Source organism: Nerophis ophidion, linkage group LG06 (assembly GCF_033978795.1).
Source record: "Nerophis ophidion isolate RoL-2023_Sa linkage group LG06, RoL_Noph_v1.0, whole genome shotgun sequence".
Classification (NCBI taxonomy): Eukaryota; Metazoa; Chordata; class Actinopteri; order Syngnathiformes; family Syngnathidae; genus Nerophis; species Nerophis ophidion.
Window position 1 is genome coordinate 47962163 of NC_084616.1, and position 17609 is coordinate 47979771.

The 17609-nt window shown below is 40.5% G+C and overlaps 1 protein-coding gene across 2 annotated transcripts; it reads right to left on the bottom strand.

Moving 5' to 3' along the window:
- Positions 1 to 9603: 9603 nt before the first annotated feature.
- On the bottom strand, positions 9604 to 17104 carry LOC133554805 (uncharacterized). Of its 2 annotated transcripts, XR_009807220.1 has the most exons (3): positions 16826 to 17104; positions 11863 to 16588; positions 9604 to 11625 (listed from the first exon to the last, which is right to left on the bottom strand). XR_009807220.1 is itself a non-coding variant. In XM_061903976.1 (2 exons), the coding sequence occupies exon 2, from the start codon at positions 16417 to 16419 to the stop codon at positions 12742 to 12744; it is 3678 nt and encodes a 1225-aa protein (XP_061759960.1). In that variant the 5' UTR covers positions 16420 to 16588; positions 16826 to 17104; the 3' UTR covers positions 11570 to 12741. The 2 variants fall into 2 exon arrangements, 1 of the variants encoding a protein (XP_061759960.1); XM_061903976.1 differs by having other exon boundaries at positions 11570 to 16588.
- Positions 17105 to 17609: the final 505 nt, after the last annotated feature.

Sequence of the window (17609 nt, forward strand, 5' to 3'; positions counted from 1 at the left end):
GTGTGTGTGTGTTTGTGTGTGTGTGTGTGTGTGTGTTTGTGTGTGTTCGTGTGTGTTTGTGCGCGCGCATGTGCACCAGCACTGCAAGAAGTCAGCAGCTGCTGCTTCTGCTGCAGGACGTTGCAGAATTGCTGCACTGCTGCTTTCTCCCTCCCCCCCTCTTTTCTTCGCTCAGGCAAATTTGTCGAAAGATGAGGATGGCGAGTGCATGTGCTGCATACTTTCTCCAAAGGGGCGGGGGTGGGTCTAAAACGCAGGGTCAGTGGTAAGCATGAGTGCACAGCATGCCGGTAAGGCAACTGTACGTCTTGACAGATACTAGAAATTGGAGATGGAGGAAAAGAGAGGGAGGAGGGGGTTCAAGGAACATCAGGTGAGTGCGCCACTTTCTCTTCTGCTGGTGGAATTATGTGCAGGGGAACTGCAGATGTTCCTCGATGATGTCAGGAGCCGGATGTGGCGTTAGCTCTTTTTTAGTAAACTTTTCCCCCCCTCCTCCTCCCTCTCTGTTCGCTACTTACTCATCTCCGCCTGCTGCAGTGGCAAAGAGAGATGCTCTGAGGGGTGTGCGTTTCACAAGGAGCGGACTGACGATTGTTTCAAGGTCTTAGCACAGTTACCTGGCATGACCCCCGAGCAGGTCGAGACGCACGCTGTACGGTACTGGTATTCTCTCATAAAAAGTTGAACACCGCCTCAGTCTTAACAGCTCTCCTCAAACTGTCATACATGGCCATTTGGGCAAATCTAGGATTAAAAACCACCAAGTTTTGTATTTCTTTAGCACTATAAACACAAAACATTACTCTAAGCGAATTGCTGCATAGTTGTTCTTTAAAGAAAAGTAGTTAGTACTGAACTTCTGGTCCTTCTGTCCCATGCAGGACACCTCATTTTCATTTCCACCTTTTCACCAACAATTCATGCACAATGTTATAGGAGTGGAGAGTTCCGGCAAACGGGTGCCGTCTCAGCAAGTTGCTTTTTGAAGCCGGTACCATGTGTTAAACGTGGACTGGGGGGGAGGCCTGACTCTTAACTGGCTGGCAGGCAAAGCCATCTGGCTAACTGCAGCCTAGTGGTGCAGAGGAGGCAGGAGAAAGTGGCATGCACGCAAGACATATATTGGCTGCCGTGAGGCTAATCTAGGAAGTAAGCAATGCTGCTGAAAAAGGAAAGAAGAGAAAAGAGCTGTAGAACGAAATGCGTACCTGCAGACGAGTGCTGGGCTGCATCGCATCGGCATGGAGGAAAACTTCTGTCGGCCTCTGGCTGTGATGATGTGCTTTCATGGCGCTGCAAAGTTGACTGCAGCATTACCTCCTGAACAAAATGACATTGTTTGCACTCTCTCTCTCTCCATCACTCCCTCCCTCACGCCTCCCGTCATCCCTCCCTCCTCTGCCTTGCACGCTTGCTGGCAGCCTAAAGTGCACAGCTCAGCAGTGTTCCCCCTACTGCCGCAGCAGATCCTGCATGAGCTCTGCGTATCCAGGCGGGATGCGACTTTTAAAGGGGACTGCAACCTCAGGGTCAACCTCCTTTCTCTCCCTCTCTCCTCTGCAACCCTTTGCACTCGTCATACTGCAAACACCTCAAAGAATGAGCCCGCTCTTCACCTGATGGGAGAGCTTTCTCAATAGCATAATCAGCTGGAGAGTACATCACCTGTCATATGTTCAATAGCAGGTATCAGCCTCATCAGGGGCATTCTTGAACGTTTTAATTAACTGTTACATTTTTGTTATACTGTACTTTCATAGTCACAGAAGAAAATTCAAACTGGCTCAAAATCTACTACCATTTCAAAAAAAGTTGGACAGTGGGGATCTAAAAAGGAGTTTCACAAACTTTTTAAGCTTAAAAATGTAAATTTCGGTTGCACCCCAGGACCAAAACATACATCACTGACAAAAAATAACATTTACCATGACTTAAAATTCGATAAACTGCCTGATAATCAATAATGTACCTCGCTGTAATCTAGGGATGTCCAAAGTGTGGCATTGCCGCCATTTTTTGTTGGTCTTTTGGATATGCTAGAAATTAGTTCTCTGAAAATCTATATTTTTTAAATAAAATAAAAATGTTTTTAAAATTGGGATTAATCATGATTACTTACAGGTTTTTGCTTGCTTGCAGAATTTTAATGAAATTAATTCAAATCAACCTAAAACTATTAATAATAATAATAAAACAATTATTTTTAAATGTTTTACTTGAATTGACATCATTTATTTGCTCAAAGCTAACAGTTTTATTCAAAGCACAGTCTGGGTGTGTATTTACACCCAGACTTAAAAAATTGCCAGCAAGCACAAGTGTTAGAGTCTCCTCACTCATCTTTGCACTGACCTGATCACACGTATAACAACCTGCACTGCCTTTGAGGTAACCCACAAACATTTACGATTTAGAATAAATTGAATAAATTGTTTTTTTGTGATTAATCTTGAAATACAAATAATTAATTATCTATTAAATGTAATATATCTATTGGATGATGAATTATGAGAATTACTAGTTTCATTTTTATTTTGTCTTAACAAATTATTTATTTGAGCAACAACCCCACATTCTTCAGTTTTTCTGTACACGACCTCTATGGTAAAAGTTTTAACAACCCTGCTTTAATCAATCAGTAGACCCAATAAGAATTGACTCTTCAATTAACTACACTTTTTAATGGAGTTTTTCCTCATTTGTAAAAGCAGCCAACTAATTAACATTTAAGGATGGGAATGTTACCATTAGCGGACCCTGTGAGTGCACCTTAGCTCCGGGTGTTGCAGTATTACACTCTTTAGTGCCGCGGTCCGTTTTCTTTCTGCTGTCAGTCACCTCTTGGCTAAAATTGAGTTAAGTAAACATTGGACACCCCCCTCTATAATCCTGGGAGGAGTAGTTGAAAAGTGTCCCATAACCCATTGAAGTCTCCTTTACAGGTTCCACTGTGCCATGTCCTGATTCTGCATTCTGTTCTGCTGCCATTCTGCAGTGCACTAAAAAAAATATCAATCTTTGGCCGAACCGCAGTTGCGACAGAGTGGAGATGATCCATTCTTTAGTCAGCAGGTGAGGTACAATAGTTAGCACCACTCTTTGTGTTTCGTCATCCGCTGGATAAAGGTTGCTTCATTTTTCAAATCGTTGAGTATGAGCCGTCAGTTTTTGCTGCAGCAGTGCAGCACTTTGTGCTTCCTTCTCCCTGCAGGAAGAGGACATGACTTTGAAGAGCCTCAGGTCTGGCTTGAACCCGCTGAATGTATAGAGCAAAATTAGCTCCAGCAGCTTTATTTTCCATTACGGCGTCCTCACCTCATCTGAAGTGTTTAACTAGCACTTTTGTTTATTGAGCTGACAAAGAACAGATTGCTGAATCATCATGCTGAATCGCTCTCACTGAGATTTGCGATCAGCTCCATGCTGCATGCAGCCGTCCTTATCAATTGGTGTCAGTAGGTTAGTGAAACACTGCAGTATTCAGAGTTGGAAAAACTAGTATGCATGCAGTGTGCAGTATGCAGAGTTTTATGCTGCATCTGTCCTTTCCTCTTTACTCTGACATCTGCAGGGAAAATGCCCCTAAGAGCGAGTCTTGCCTTTCCCAGTAAAGTCATGAATAAGCTACAGGGAGGGGCTCTTTATTACATGTATTAGGTTACCTATCTAGCTACAGTGGAACTTATACCATCCAACACCCCTCAGGTCGAGCAATTCATAATTTGACTTACTTGACAATCACTCAAGATCTCAAGTCAAAAGCATTGGAAGGTTAATGCTGGGTGTGTTTTTCTTTGCATTTTGGGGGTTATTTGCAAGACCGATTCCAAAAGAAAAAGTTGCCGTCATGCATGAAGTTATGTGAGACCTCAATAAGCCCTTTTCCACCAGGAACTTATGGTTCCTGGATCTATAGGTTCCTGTAGAAGTGTGTGGTTTATGTTTCCACCACATTTCACAGTTCAGGGTAGTTTATACAAATCAGGCTGATGACGTATGACGGAGTGGTTTACTGTATTTTTCTACTGATATCATGTAAAGAAACAGACAGTTTAGGTCACAGTTGTCTCACTAAAAAGTAATTATTTTAAATACGAAGCAATAATATACAAAACGATGATTTATAGAATTAAACTGTCCCAAATTGTTCATAAAAAGTTGGGATTTTGTCCGCAATGACCAACAGGCAGAACGTCGTCCTCTGAGTAAATAATGAATTTGTGGGGGTCAGGCGGTTCCTTTTGGTTCATTTCAGCTGTAAATAACAATATAGAAATAGTAAATGTCAGGGTTTATCTCACACCGACAACACGAACATATCGACTTTAGCGTTAGCTTGTTAGCATTAGCATTCTGTTCACTTGGGTTGAGGCTAATAACTACACAAATGGAGTGTCATGGACTACTTTTACAACATGTAATAATGTAAATACATAATATTTTATGTTATTTACCTTTTTTCCACTCGTGTGCTGCTTCCCTTTTTTCCCCACATTTACCCAACAAAGTCGGAGTAGTAGGGGAGCTCAGGTCGCCACTTCGAGTTCGGCTTCATACTCCTCCATAAATACGTTTAAAAGAGTCCGTAACGAAATAAGTTTGTAAAAACTAATAAACAACAATATACGGCATATAGTTTAAAGACTACGGCTAAGTAATAACTTTCCAAAATAGTTCCACTGATTAGCTTTCTTTAACACAAAGATGTCCCACAAAAGTTCCTGCACTTCGAAAGCTCCTTTCTCTCTTCTTTCTTTTCATCGTCAAGTTTGTTGTAATAGAAATTCTCTGAATTGAAAAAAAAAAAGCTAGTTATTATATTACGTATTCATGCATTTGACCCAAAGACAAAGCAGGTCAGCTTCCCAATAACTTCTGTAAAGATTTTGTGTGTTCTTAAAACTACCTTAGTCAGAAGTGTATAAAGTGCATATCAAAAATTAAGTTGTAGGGGGATTTCAACAAAGAAAAGTACATTGAATAAATCCACCGTTTTTTTTTTTTTTTAAACTTTATCAATGTAAAACAAAAACACAGCTAAAGTCAACATGAACCAATTAACTTTTTTTTACATACATAATTCAAAACGTGGCAAACACTTCAGTTTCAAGGCACCCTTGTGGAAAACAGTAAAAGGTAATATTTTTTTCTGCATGCTTTGAATGGGAAAAAATAGCACCATCTTATGGACAAATAAATAAAAAAATGAAAGCCAGTGATTTAAATTGACATTTTACATAAATAATTGTATTAGTTTTTGTTGAAGTAAATTCAGGATAAAATAGGAATTTCTATGTTTTTTAGAGGGGCATTTTTGTGACGACCTTTGTGTGGCATCGCTACTTACATAAGGAATAGTAGCTATCCAAAATGTTTAAAAAAACTAATATTCTCTGGCAAAATACACCTATAGGCTAAAATTTCTTGATTTTTTAAATATTTTTTTTTAAATGAATGGCACAAATATTCTCAACCCACTACAGATTTTTGAAAGTCAGTTTCCCCAAAATAATTTAATGTCCTGAACTTTGTAAAATTTACTTTATTCAGAACATTACATTGTAAATATTTTATTCTTGCATTTCCACAGGTCTCTTTTTCTACATTTCTGTTTTATTTAGGTTCAAAAGCCAAACCACTTTCCAATCTGAAACCTATTCGTATTCTATTCAAATTCATAGTATTGAGCATATTTCAGACAGTCAGCATGTTGTTGATTTCAAAGCTTAAATTAATGTATGAACTTGACTGATTCAGCATGCCTGTACTGTAACCTTTCTGCATACTAAAACAAAGATGTGGCAGTTTACTAGTTTCTCTTATAATTTACCAGGTAAAAAATCATATGGTGCACCTTAATAAAATAAACTTGTAAAGTCCCCTTTCACGTTATTTGTAGGTAGTTCCCATCTCCATGTCTGTATTTTACCATTTTGATTGCATGGTATGATGCTACTCGCTGTCTAACTATTAAATAAATTACTTCTCTCCTAACATTACTGGTGTTTTAGTGGTTTTCCAAAGACACATTGTGTTTTTAAAGCAATGGTTTACTGAGACTGCAGCAGTCCATCCCAAAATTGCATCTGTTGAGAGCCAAGTGACTGACGCTGCATGCGATCATTCACCTTGGCTGCATGCACCTTGCCAGCTGTAGAGCGGCGCATATGATCGATCCCTGGCTGAAAAGGAGGCAGTAAGCATGTCTGCACTATACCCTCCTCCACCGTAGGGCCCTGAGATATCACCCTGCTCAGCACATTGTGGCGTCGCTGCTCAAAAACATTGGCTTTTTCATCAGGAGATGGTCTGCGGGGACAGTAATTCAAGAAGCAAACCTGGATGTAAAATGAGCCATACGACTCTCGGACACCTTACATGGTAAAGGAGGGGGGGAAAAAGATCATTTGAAAGCCTTACATATATTGTCACAGATAAATGGCATGGTGAAGGTTAAAATGTGTGTTTTAAAGTAAGAAGAGACAGAAAGCTTTGAATTAATTTCCTTGAACCGGCTAGAACCAGTCAACTGTACTGTACTTTAGTGATTAATGGCTCTGAAGCTCTACCAGAACGGTCTGTTCTCTAAAATCCACTAGATGGCAATAATGCCCACTCTGTTCCCTCTGCAGGGTTCAGGAATGGAAACTTTGAGCAGTCACTTTTTATTGACTCACCTCACAATTGTACCAATTTTCTTTAAATCATCTATGTAGTAGCAAGAACCCTACTTGCTATGACGAACGTACAATTAATGATTCTTTATATTTTATTGACATGTTTTCCACTATGTGGATTTATTATTTTGTGGGGCAACGTGGCTCAGATGGTATTGAGCAGGGGTCTGCAACCCGTGGCTGTTGAGCCACATGCGACTCTTTCATGCCTCCACAATGGCTATCTTTGGCTTTAAAAAAACGTCAATAATTAATTGTATTTTTATCCATCCATCCATCTTGTTCCGCTTATCCGAGGTCGGGTCGCGGGGGAAGCAGCCTAAGTAGGGAAGCCCAGACTTCCCTCCCCCCAGCCACTTCGTCCAGCACCTCTCGGGGGGAACCCAAGGTGTTCTGTTCGTCTATTTTGATGTAACCGTTTTTATTTTAGAGAATTTTTGATCTTGCAATATTTTGTCTATTGAAATGTACGTACGACCCCCTATGTCATCTTTTGCTGCCAAGCAATTGTATTGTTTTTAGCAAAAGACAAATCAAAAAGGAAAACCTTTCTGATGAAAATAGAACAACAGATTTATTTGTGTTCACTGTTAGCGAGGTTGGTTCACCTGTGTGCTTCAATATGTGAGGAGAAAATAGCAAACAACAAAAAAATCTAATGTGGAATTACATTTCCAGGACAAACACACAGCATTCGCGGAAAAATACTACCAAGGTGGAGACGAACGAAAAAGAGCAGTTTTGAAAAGATGATCAGCAAAAATACTTGCTGAGTCATATTCTTTCTAGTGCAGAGGTGTCAAAGTCAAGGCCCTCGGGCCTGAGCTGGCCCAAATGAATTATCTATGGTCCCCAGGATGATATTTGTTTAGTATTCGAAGTGGCCTGCACGCACCAATACTCACTCCCTGTTGGCACTAGTAATTTTCAAAATGGGGTCCCAGGGACCCTATCAAGTCATAAAAATGGGGTCCCTCAGTAAATTTTTGGGGTTCCACTTTTTTGTAACCGTTTTGAAAACAAATGATAAATGTATGCATTATCCTGTTACATCTCACATACTATAGTGTTTTGGAAAAAGATTGTCATAAACGTTACTTAATTCATTAAAAAAAACACATTTTTATGTCATAAACAGTCATTCACTTTCTTCTTCTCTTCATGGATCTAAACTTTACTGTTGCCGGTATTTTTTTCTATATTTTTAGAATATGTTTGTTCTATTTTTGGTCAAAGTAAGACAAAGAAAACAATCTGAGGTTGTTTTTATTTTTTGGTTTTAATGCCATGATTTTAATAGTCCGGCCCGTGTGTACACAGATTTCCTTCCATGCAGCCTATTAGCTAAAATGAGTTTGACACCCCTGGTCTAGTGATTGATTTCATAAATGTCATAGCCTAAATGTAATGAAACTAAAAGTAGTGTTATTGTCATTTTAGGGAAAAACAGAGTTTGCGGCTCTAGGTGAGTTTTATTTGGTGGGGGATGGGCTCAAATGGCTCTTTGTATGCTGAAGTTTGCCGACCCCTGGTATAGAGTGACTGTGTCCAGTAACTTGAGGGTTCCTGCATGGTTCGATTCCAGCTTCCGCCATTGTCACAGCCGTTGTGTCCTTGGGCAAGGCACTTCACCCACCTTGCTTACAGTGCCGCTCACACTGGTGTATGAATGGGTTTGGGCGCAAATTGGCAGCCACCTTTACAAATGTAGCTTCCCACCATTAATAATGTTGAGTGAATAAATGTTGGCTTCTCATTGGTATCTGTAAAGTGCTTAGAGTGTGATGATCCGTCACTTCATTTCTGTTTGTTTCCTTGTTTTTGTATTTAATTCCCATCAGTGCTCTGTATTTAATTCCCATAAGTGCTCTTATTTTGTTCCATTTCCTGTTTGTTCCGCTGTGTTTTTTCCTCACCCGCCGTTGATTGGCAGCTGGTCCACACCGGCTCCCAATCAGCATGTGTCTATTTATGCTTCACTTGAGCACTCCTCAGTGCTCGAAGAGCACTTTGTGTTGTGGAACGTTTACATGCAAGACTGCTACTTTTGTGTTTGATGATATTAAAAATCATCTTACCTTCTCACCGTCTCCTGGTTCCTGCACCTTGGGGTCACAAAAACTGCAGCCATGCGAGTTCCTCACATACAGTGTCTTGAAAAGTTCTAATCTATTATTAATATAACATAAGAGTCACCTTTATTACAAAACATTTACATTTTAATGATGTCCTCATCAGGATTTTGCTGGCTTTTTTTAGGAATTTACAGCAGCTTTTTAAAGAAAGTTACAATATTTTAAGGCTCATTTTTAAATTAGCTCCTGTTTTTTTGAACGTATGATTAGTTTTTTAAGTGTTTTTAATAACCTTAAACTCAAAAAGCACAAGATTTGGAAAACAAATACTGTATTGATGCTGTACTCGTTTTATACCACACAGACCTAAATGTATACACTGGATGGGAGTTAAAGCACATAGTCAGAGCTAATTGTCAAATTGCTCTCCTGTTTTAATTGATTATATCCAATCATAGTAATAATTATAATTACAGAAAACACCACCAAAGGAAGCAGACAGCTCTGTCGTCCACAATTTGCAGAAATTCTCAATGTATGTATCATGCATGAATAGTGTTTTTTTAGCTGAAACATTCTTGTACCCACACATTGAGAGCATTTGTGAATTGTTTAGGGTGCTAATACTATAAAGCACTACTTTTTGTTTGTAAATAAGAGATGATGAGAGATTTTCATCACACTTCCAATATGAGCTATATATATTTGTTCTAATTGGAAATCTGACAGATCCACAGCTTATTCAAAATATGTAATAAATGAACTACACTGCAAAACATTCAAAAAAATTACATGTCACGAGAACTATCATTTAAAGTAATTTTTTGACAGGAAAACAACTCCACAAATAATGTAAAAATCAAATTCTTCTCTTTTTATTATCAATTTAAAAAAAAACAACAGTTTGATCAACAAAGATAAAGTCGAATAAACACGCTTTGTTCTCCAACATTACTGTGTGGGGTTCAGTGCAACAGTTTGGCCAACAAAAATAAATTTGGCACCAATTGAATTACGGGTATTGATCAAACGGTGCCATATTTTGATAACTCTCTTGCCTGTGACGTCACATTTGTTTGCAGTCCAAACACCGGCTCAAAAAAAGAGAAAACAATGACTTAAGCACTCAGAACGGACTAAGCCAAACTTCTTTTAGGTAATATTACAATTTTTAATTCCAACAAAGCAAGTGTGCCTGATAGAAAATACTCGATAGTTTCAAAAATGCACTAGCTTGATGCTAATTTACATTGGCTTTGCCATATACATGCTACTGACGAGCATTAGCTATTTTACATGGTGAGTTCGACGCCTCCAAGTTTGGTAACAAAATGCACGTTACAATCAAACTGCAAGTGTGTAATTAATACAATACTTACATACTTTATAGGGCGCAACAAGACAAGACTGGCACATTCAGTTTCAAGGCAAAGACGAGCAACGCACCGTAATTTATACACTACTGTCATCTAAGCCTGGTTGATAAGGCCTAATAAAATCTCAGATTTTTTCACATAAAATTTGGTTTACAATTTTTACAGATTTTTTTGCCCTAGTTTTTATAGAAACCAATGAATACAAATGACAGAGATACTTCAAAAACTATCCATCTTCTGCCGCCTATCCGAGGTCAGGTAGCGGGGGCAGCAGCCTAAGCACAGAAGCCCTGACTTTCTTCTCCCCAGCCATTTCGTCCAGCTCCTCCTGGGAAATCCCGATGTGTTCCTCGGCCAGTCGGGAGACATAGTCCCCCCGACGTGTCCTGGGTCTTCCCCGTGTCCTCCTATTGGTCAGACGTGCCCTAAACACTTCCACAGGGAGGCGTCCGAAGGGCATCTTGACCAAATGCCCGAACCACCTCATCTGGCTCCTCTCGATGTGGAGGAGCAGCGGCTTTACTTTGAGCTCCTCCCGAATGACAGAGCTTCTTACCCAATCTGTAAGGGAGAGCCCCGCCACCCGACAGAGGAAACTCATTTCGGCCGCTTGTACCCGTGATCATGTCCTTACGGTCATAACCCAAAGCTCATAACTATAGGTGAGAATGGGAAAGTAGATTGACCGGTAAATTGAGAGCTTTTCCTTCCGACTCAGCTCCTTCTTCAACACAATGGCTCACGAGTCCGCATCAAGGTCCCAGCTCTGCAGACGCCGCACCAATCCGCTTGTAAATTTCACGATCCATTCTCCCCTCACTTGTGGACAAGAAGAGGTACTTGAACTCCTATACTTCAGGCAAGAACTCCACCCAAACCCAGAGATGGCATTTAACACTTTTCCAGGCGAGAATCATGGACTCTTTCTTTCTTTCTTTCATTCTTTCTTTCTTTCTTTCTTAGTTTATTTCGAACATGAACACATTTACGATACAAAACGGACAATTTGATATCACCTCACATCACATCAAGTTCGAAAAGGAGTGGGAAGAAGCAAAGCTTATTTAATCCTACCCCTTTCCCACGTCAGAGCGCCCACAAATATATACATTCATTTACTGACTCTTTTTACAGCAAAATAGTAAAATGACATCCGTGAATGAGTAATACAACTGTTCTGTAACATGTAATTAATATTTAATTCAGTCATTACCAACATACTAAGATGAAGAATATATTTTTTTCAATAAGGTTGAAAGTGTTTCTCATAATTCTTCTTCTTTGTACTTTGTAAGCACTATTAATTTGAACAGCCTCTTAAACTGGATCATATCAGTACAATGTTTAACTTCTTTACTTAATCTTTAGTGTTCTCGTGAGACGTGTAAAAACGCCAACTCAACACCAAGCCAAACCGGAGTCAATGAAGAGAACGTCGTTGTAAGCTTGACCATTTACTTTTGACAATTCCTTCATAGACAAGATGGTGAAAAACTGAAAAGAACAAGAGACACAACACACAACACACTTATTGCCTCTGTACATATTCGTTTACAATGACATATAAAAGTGTAACGGTAATGTCGGAAAATGTCCAGCAGAGGGAGACTCCCGTCTGCCTAAATGACTTGAACACATTGTATCTAGTTCGACAGTTATATTTAACATATCGGCACTATTACACTTTTTTAACGTGTCTGACATGTTGTTAACTTATTAAAGACAACTTACGGCATTGCTTCTTCGCCGCTTTGTGTAGGATGGCAACAGAAAGTACTACAGAAGACCACAAAATGTATCTCTAGCTTTCGAACAAATACCGGAAGTCAACCAACAGGAAGTAATTTAGCGGAAGTGACATCATGTGTTTACCGATTATAAAGTACAATAAATATAAACAACTTTACCTCCAAATTAAAGCATTGTAGTTACTAATACAAAATATTATCAAGTAATACAAAAATATTATAATGTAATTACGTAAATAATATTAACAGTTGACTTCAGGACAACACACTCCCCGCCTGGCCTATGTGAGGCCACTAAGGTCACCAAATAACTCTAGTCTTTGGGCAGGAGTAAAACAACTTCTGTTACTGGTCTCAAAAATGTTTTTGGGGTTCCTTGGTCTGTAGTCTTCACTTCGACCTTCCTGACCAAATTGTCGATCCCGGGGAACGTGGCGGTGACCATGGCCATAGGCCAGTAGTTACGTGCAGCTTGCTTGTCCTTGAGGAGAACTAGATCTCCTACTTGAAGGTTTCGCCTTGACATATTCCATTTCTGTCTCTGTTGCAAAGAAGGAAGGTACTCCCTTCTCCATCGGCTCCAAAACTGGTTTGCAAATGCTTGCACTTGCTTCCATTGTTTGGTGTAAAGGTCCCTCTCTGTGAATTCTCCAGGTGGAGGTGGAGCTCCTGCCTTCTGTGTTAGGAGCATTGCTGGTGAAAGAATGAAGGGTTGTTGTGGATCTATGGATACAGGCAGAAGTGGTCGTGCATTTATAATTGCAGTGACTTCCGCCATCAGAGTGCAAAGAACTTCATGGGTTATACGAGTCCCATGCTGCAGTAACATTGAATCCAGGATTCTTCTTGCAATCCCGATCATTCACTCCCAAGAGCCTCCCATGTGGGAAGCGTGTGGTGGGTTGAATTTCCAAATGCACTGCTTTTCACTGAGGAAGTTCTGCACCGCCTTGTTCATTCCAAGCTCTTTGCATGCTCCCGTAAAATTAGTGCCACAATCAGAATGAAGTTGATTTGCTGGACCTCGAAGTGCGAAAAAACGGCTGAGGGCGTTGATACAACTTGAAGTGTCCATAGACTCGATTAACTCGATATGAACAGCTCTCGAACTAAGACAAGTGAACATCATGGCCCACCGCTTGCTCTCTGCTTGTCCTCCTCTGGTACGTCTGGTTAAGACAGACCAGGGTCCAAAGACATCGACTCCCACATACGTAAAAGGAGGGCAGGATTTAAGACGTTCCGGAGGCAAATTAGCCATTTGTTGTTCTTGAACCTTCCCTCGAAGTCTACGACAGATTGTGCATTTGTGAAGAATTGAGTTGATTAAAGACCGTCCACCTAGAATCCACAATCCTGCTGCTCTGATGGCTCCTTCAGTAAAATGACGGCCTTGATGTTTCACCTGCACATGGTGGTGGTGTGTGAGCAACACAGAGATGTGGCTTTTCTTGGGGAGAATTACAGGATTCTTTTCTAAAAGTGTGAGTTCAGAGCACTTTAGTCTACCTCCCACACAAATGAGTCCATCCTCCAATGTTGGGTTGAGTTTCAACAAAGGGCTGTTTCTTGAAACTGGCTTGTTTTCTTGTAAAGCTAAAAGCTCTCCTGAGAAGGCTGCCTTTTGTGCTGCCCTCAGAATAATATATTTAGCTTGGGCAATTTCATCTGCAGTGCGTGGTTGGTGACACTTGTGCCAGAATTTGCATCCATCTTTTTGATTAGACCGTTTGCATGTTCTTGCGACGTGGATGAGGAATGCTACACCCCTCACCAAGGAAGTGAAAGTGGAAAATCGTTGGAAGCGATCTGGGTTGAGTATCTGACGTTCCAGGTAAGTAGCGCAGGTCTGCACTTGTGGTCGGATTTCAGAGTCATTATCTGGTCCAATGAGCTTTTCTATGAACGTGACAGCATTTCCGGTTTCCTTTTGGAGGGTTTCTTGAAGTGACATGAACCGCTTGATTGCCTGGTCCTTATTGTTAGGCAAACGTTGACGTGGTTCCTTAAATGGGAGTGGAGCGACCCAATTGTTGGATCCATCTCTGTAGGTTTGAATGTCCATAATCTTTAGAAAGAGGAGGTCATCCATTGATGGAGCAGGTTTGTTGTCGTGTTCAGTTTGGTTGAAAACTGTCGATCCCAGCATCCTTTCTTGTGATTTGCGGGACTGGTTGAAGGTTTGTTGCTTCTTAACACACATGACGCTGGTGCAGGGTAGAAGGATGGAATGACGTCCATTTTCCCATACGTTTGTTTTCATTGAATTAATTGTTGGTTTGTGTGTATTGCCTAAACACACTTCTCCCATCACCACCCAGCCTAAATCCAGACGTTGTGCAAAAGGAGCGTCGTGTGGTCCATTTACTTGCTGTCTGACCTTGTGTGCCCTGATTACATCTCTTCCAAGGAGCAGAAGTATCTGTGCATCTGGGTCGAATTCTGGGATGTGTTTGGCAATGTGATGGAGATGGGGTTGATGCAAAACTGCAGTTGGTGTTGGGATCTCATTCCGATTATTTGGAATCTCTTGACACTCGAGGAGTGTTGGAAGTGAGATGAGAACTTTACCATCTAGGGACTCAATCTGGAAACCCTCAGCCGCCCTGCCATGTGTCTCTACGAGGCCAGAACAAGTTCTGAGATGATAGGTGATTGGTTTGCTGTCCACATTGAACATTTTAAACAATTCTGGTCTTGCCAATGATCGATTACTTTGGTCATCCAAAATTACGTAGGCTTTGATGGCCTTGTCCTTGAAGTCTTTATGGTACATTTTAGTAAGGCATATTTTTGAGCATGAGCGCCCCCACTGACCTTGACCGCAAACATCTGTACAGCTCGTGCTAACATCAGGCATGTTATACTGTTCTTCTCTGTTATACTGTTCTTCTCCCTCCCCGCCATCCTCTTTAAGGGATGGAGGAGCCTTGGCCATTTGAGAGGATTGACCAGGATGCATTGCTGCCTCATGATGAGTGCTTCCACATTCATAACACTTTACAGAAGACTGGCATTGTTTGGCGAGATGTGAAACTGAGGAACAACATTTAAAACATATCCCTTTTTCCTTCAAAAAGGCCTTTCTATCATCCAGGGATTTGTTTCGGAATGTCCTGCATCTCTTAAGGGGATGTGGTTTGTTGTGTAGAGGACAACATTCATTGGGGTCACTATTGGTTGTTAAAATGTCTGTTTTGTGCACTGTGATGGGTCTGTTGGAGTTAAAACCTTTTGCAATGTGTTTGTCAAGGTTAGCAGTTGTATTGTACTGGTAGGTGAAACTGGGGTCATTTCGTTTCTTTGCCTCGGAGCACACAAAAACACAGAAGTAGTGGAAGGGAGGGAAGCAACCGTTATTATGTTCTTTGTACAAAAACCCAGAAGATGTCCATTTTTCCTGAAGGCTATAAGGAAGCTTGTCCACAATCGGCCTAATTCCACGTGACGTATCCAGATAGGACAAGCCGGTGACATAGCCGTCCTCTTTGAAACCTTGAATTTCCATGAGCAAATCTCCCAGTTCGCGTAGCCTAGCGTTGTCCTTATTAGAAATTTTGGGGAAATTGTCCAGCCGATCAAATAGTGATTTTTCAATGATTTCAGGGGCAGCATAACAGTCACGTAGTCTCTCCCATGCTTTGTGTAGAGCCAGTTCTGGATGGTTTACATACATTGAGCGGATGCGTCTCACATGTTCTCCAGACTCCTTACCAAGCCACTTTGTCATGAGGTCTAGTTCTTGGGTTGTTGTGAGGTGAGCACCGCTGACCGCTGTAGTGAATGACGACTCCCATGCGCGATAATCTTCTGGTTTATCAGCGAAGTAGTACAGTCCTGAGGTGATGAGATCTCGTGTTGCCAAATAGTGGGCCAATGGTTCCACTGAAGACGGTATGCTGGCTTGTGGAACCTGTCGGGGAACATAAGGCGGAGCATGTATGTTTGGGCCAGATTGTCTTTTTTCTTCGAAGTTTGTCGTGGCTTTAACTGGTTTCTTTAAGTTTGGTGTGGATAAGTGAGATCCTTTATCGCTCTTAAAGTTTGTTCTATTAGGACTGGGTTGCATATATGGAGTATTTTCATCCAGATGCCAGGTGTTGATGGTAGCTTGTGTTAACGGATACGGTTGCTTGTCTATTGCTGGACACAAGGCAGCTGGAGATGACAACTGCTGTTGAAGGTCGATCTGTGATTGAACATATTCACTTGTGCGTTCAATTTTTGCCTTTTCTGATTCAGTTTTCCTGTCATCGCCAGTGGATTGTGCTCCCGAAGCTTCCTCCAATACTTGAGCTTCCGCCTCAGCTGCGTCTGCTTCTCGTTGTAATGTCAGCACTTCTAATTCTGTGGTTATTCTCGTTGTTTCCAATTGATTATGAGCCTTTTCTAGTTTTAGCTTAGCTTCTTCCAGTTTAAGCTTAGCTTCTTGGCTTGCGTACGACGCTCGTACTTTCGCGGCTTCTGCTTTAGCTCTAACAAGAGCTGCGCTTGCTGTGGATACTGACGTTTTGCTGCTTCCACTGTGACTAGTTGCCATGTTGATACTTTAGGGCAGCCGGAACGTGCCTTTTTCACTTTAGTGTTCTCGTGAGACGTGTAAAAACGCCAACTCAACACCAAGCCAAACCGGAGTCAATGAAGAGAACGTCGTTGTAAGCTTGACCATTTACTTTTGACAATTCCTTCATAGACAAGATGGTGAAAAACTGAAAAGAACAAGAGACACAACACACAACACACTTATTGCCTCTGTACATATTCGTTTACAATGACATATAAAAGTGTAACGGTAATGTCGGAAAATGTCCAGCAGAGGGAGACTCCCGTCTGCCTAAATGACTTGAACACATTGTATCTAGTTCGACAGTTATATTTAACATATCGGCACTATTACACTTTTTTAACGTGTCTGACATGTTGTTAACTTATTAAAGACAACTTACGGCATTGCTTCTTCGCCGCTTTGTGTAGGATGGCAACAGAAAGTACTACAGAAGACCACAAAATGTATCTCTAGCTTTCGAACAAATACCGGAAGTCAACCAACAGGAAGTAATTTAGCGGAAGTGACATCATGTGTTTACCGATTATAAAGTACAATAAATATAAACAACTTTACCTCCAAATTAAAGCATTGTAGTTACTAATACAAAATATTATCAAGTAATACAAAAATATTATAATGTAATTACGTAAATAATATTAACAGTTGACTTCAGGACAACACATAATCCATTCCATGATTTAATTCCACATACTGATATGCCAAAGGTTTGAAGTGATGTACGTGCATACAAATGTTTTAAATTAGATTTTCTTCTAAGGTTATATTTCTCCTCTTTAGTTGAGAAGAATTGTTGTACATTCTTTGGTAGCAGGTTATAATTTGCTTTGTACATAATTTTAGCTGTTTGCAATTTTACCCAATCATCAAGCTTTAATATTTTTGACTCAATAAATAAAGGGTTTGTAGGTTCTCTATATCCAACATTATGTATTGTTCTAATTGATCTTTTTTGCAACACAGTTAACGAATGTAGCGCATATTTGTAGTTATTTCCCCGTATTTCTGCACAATAACTCAGATATGGTAACACTAGCGAGCAGTGGAGAATATAGAGTGATTTTTGGCCCAGGACGTATTTTGCTTTATTCATTATTGAAATGTTTTTTGCCACTGTATGTTGTATGTTTTGTGTATTTGATTTCCAGTTCATTTTATCATCT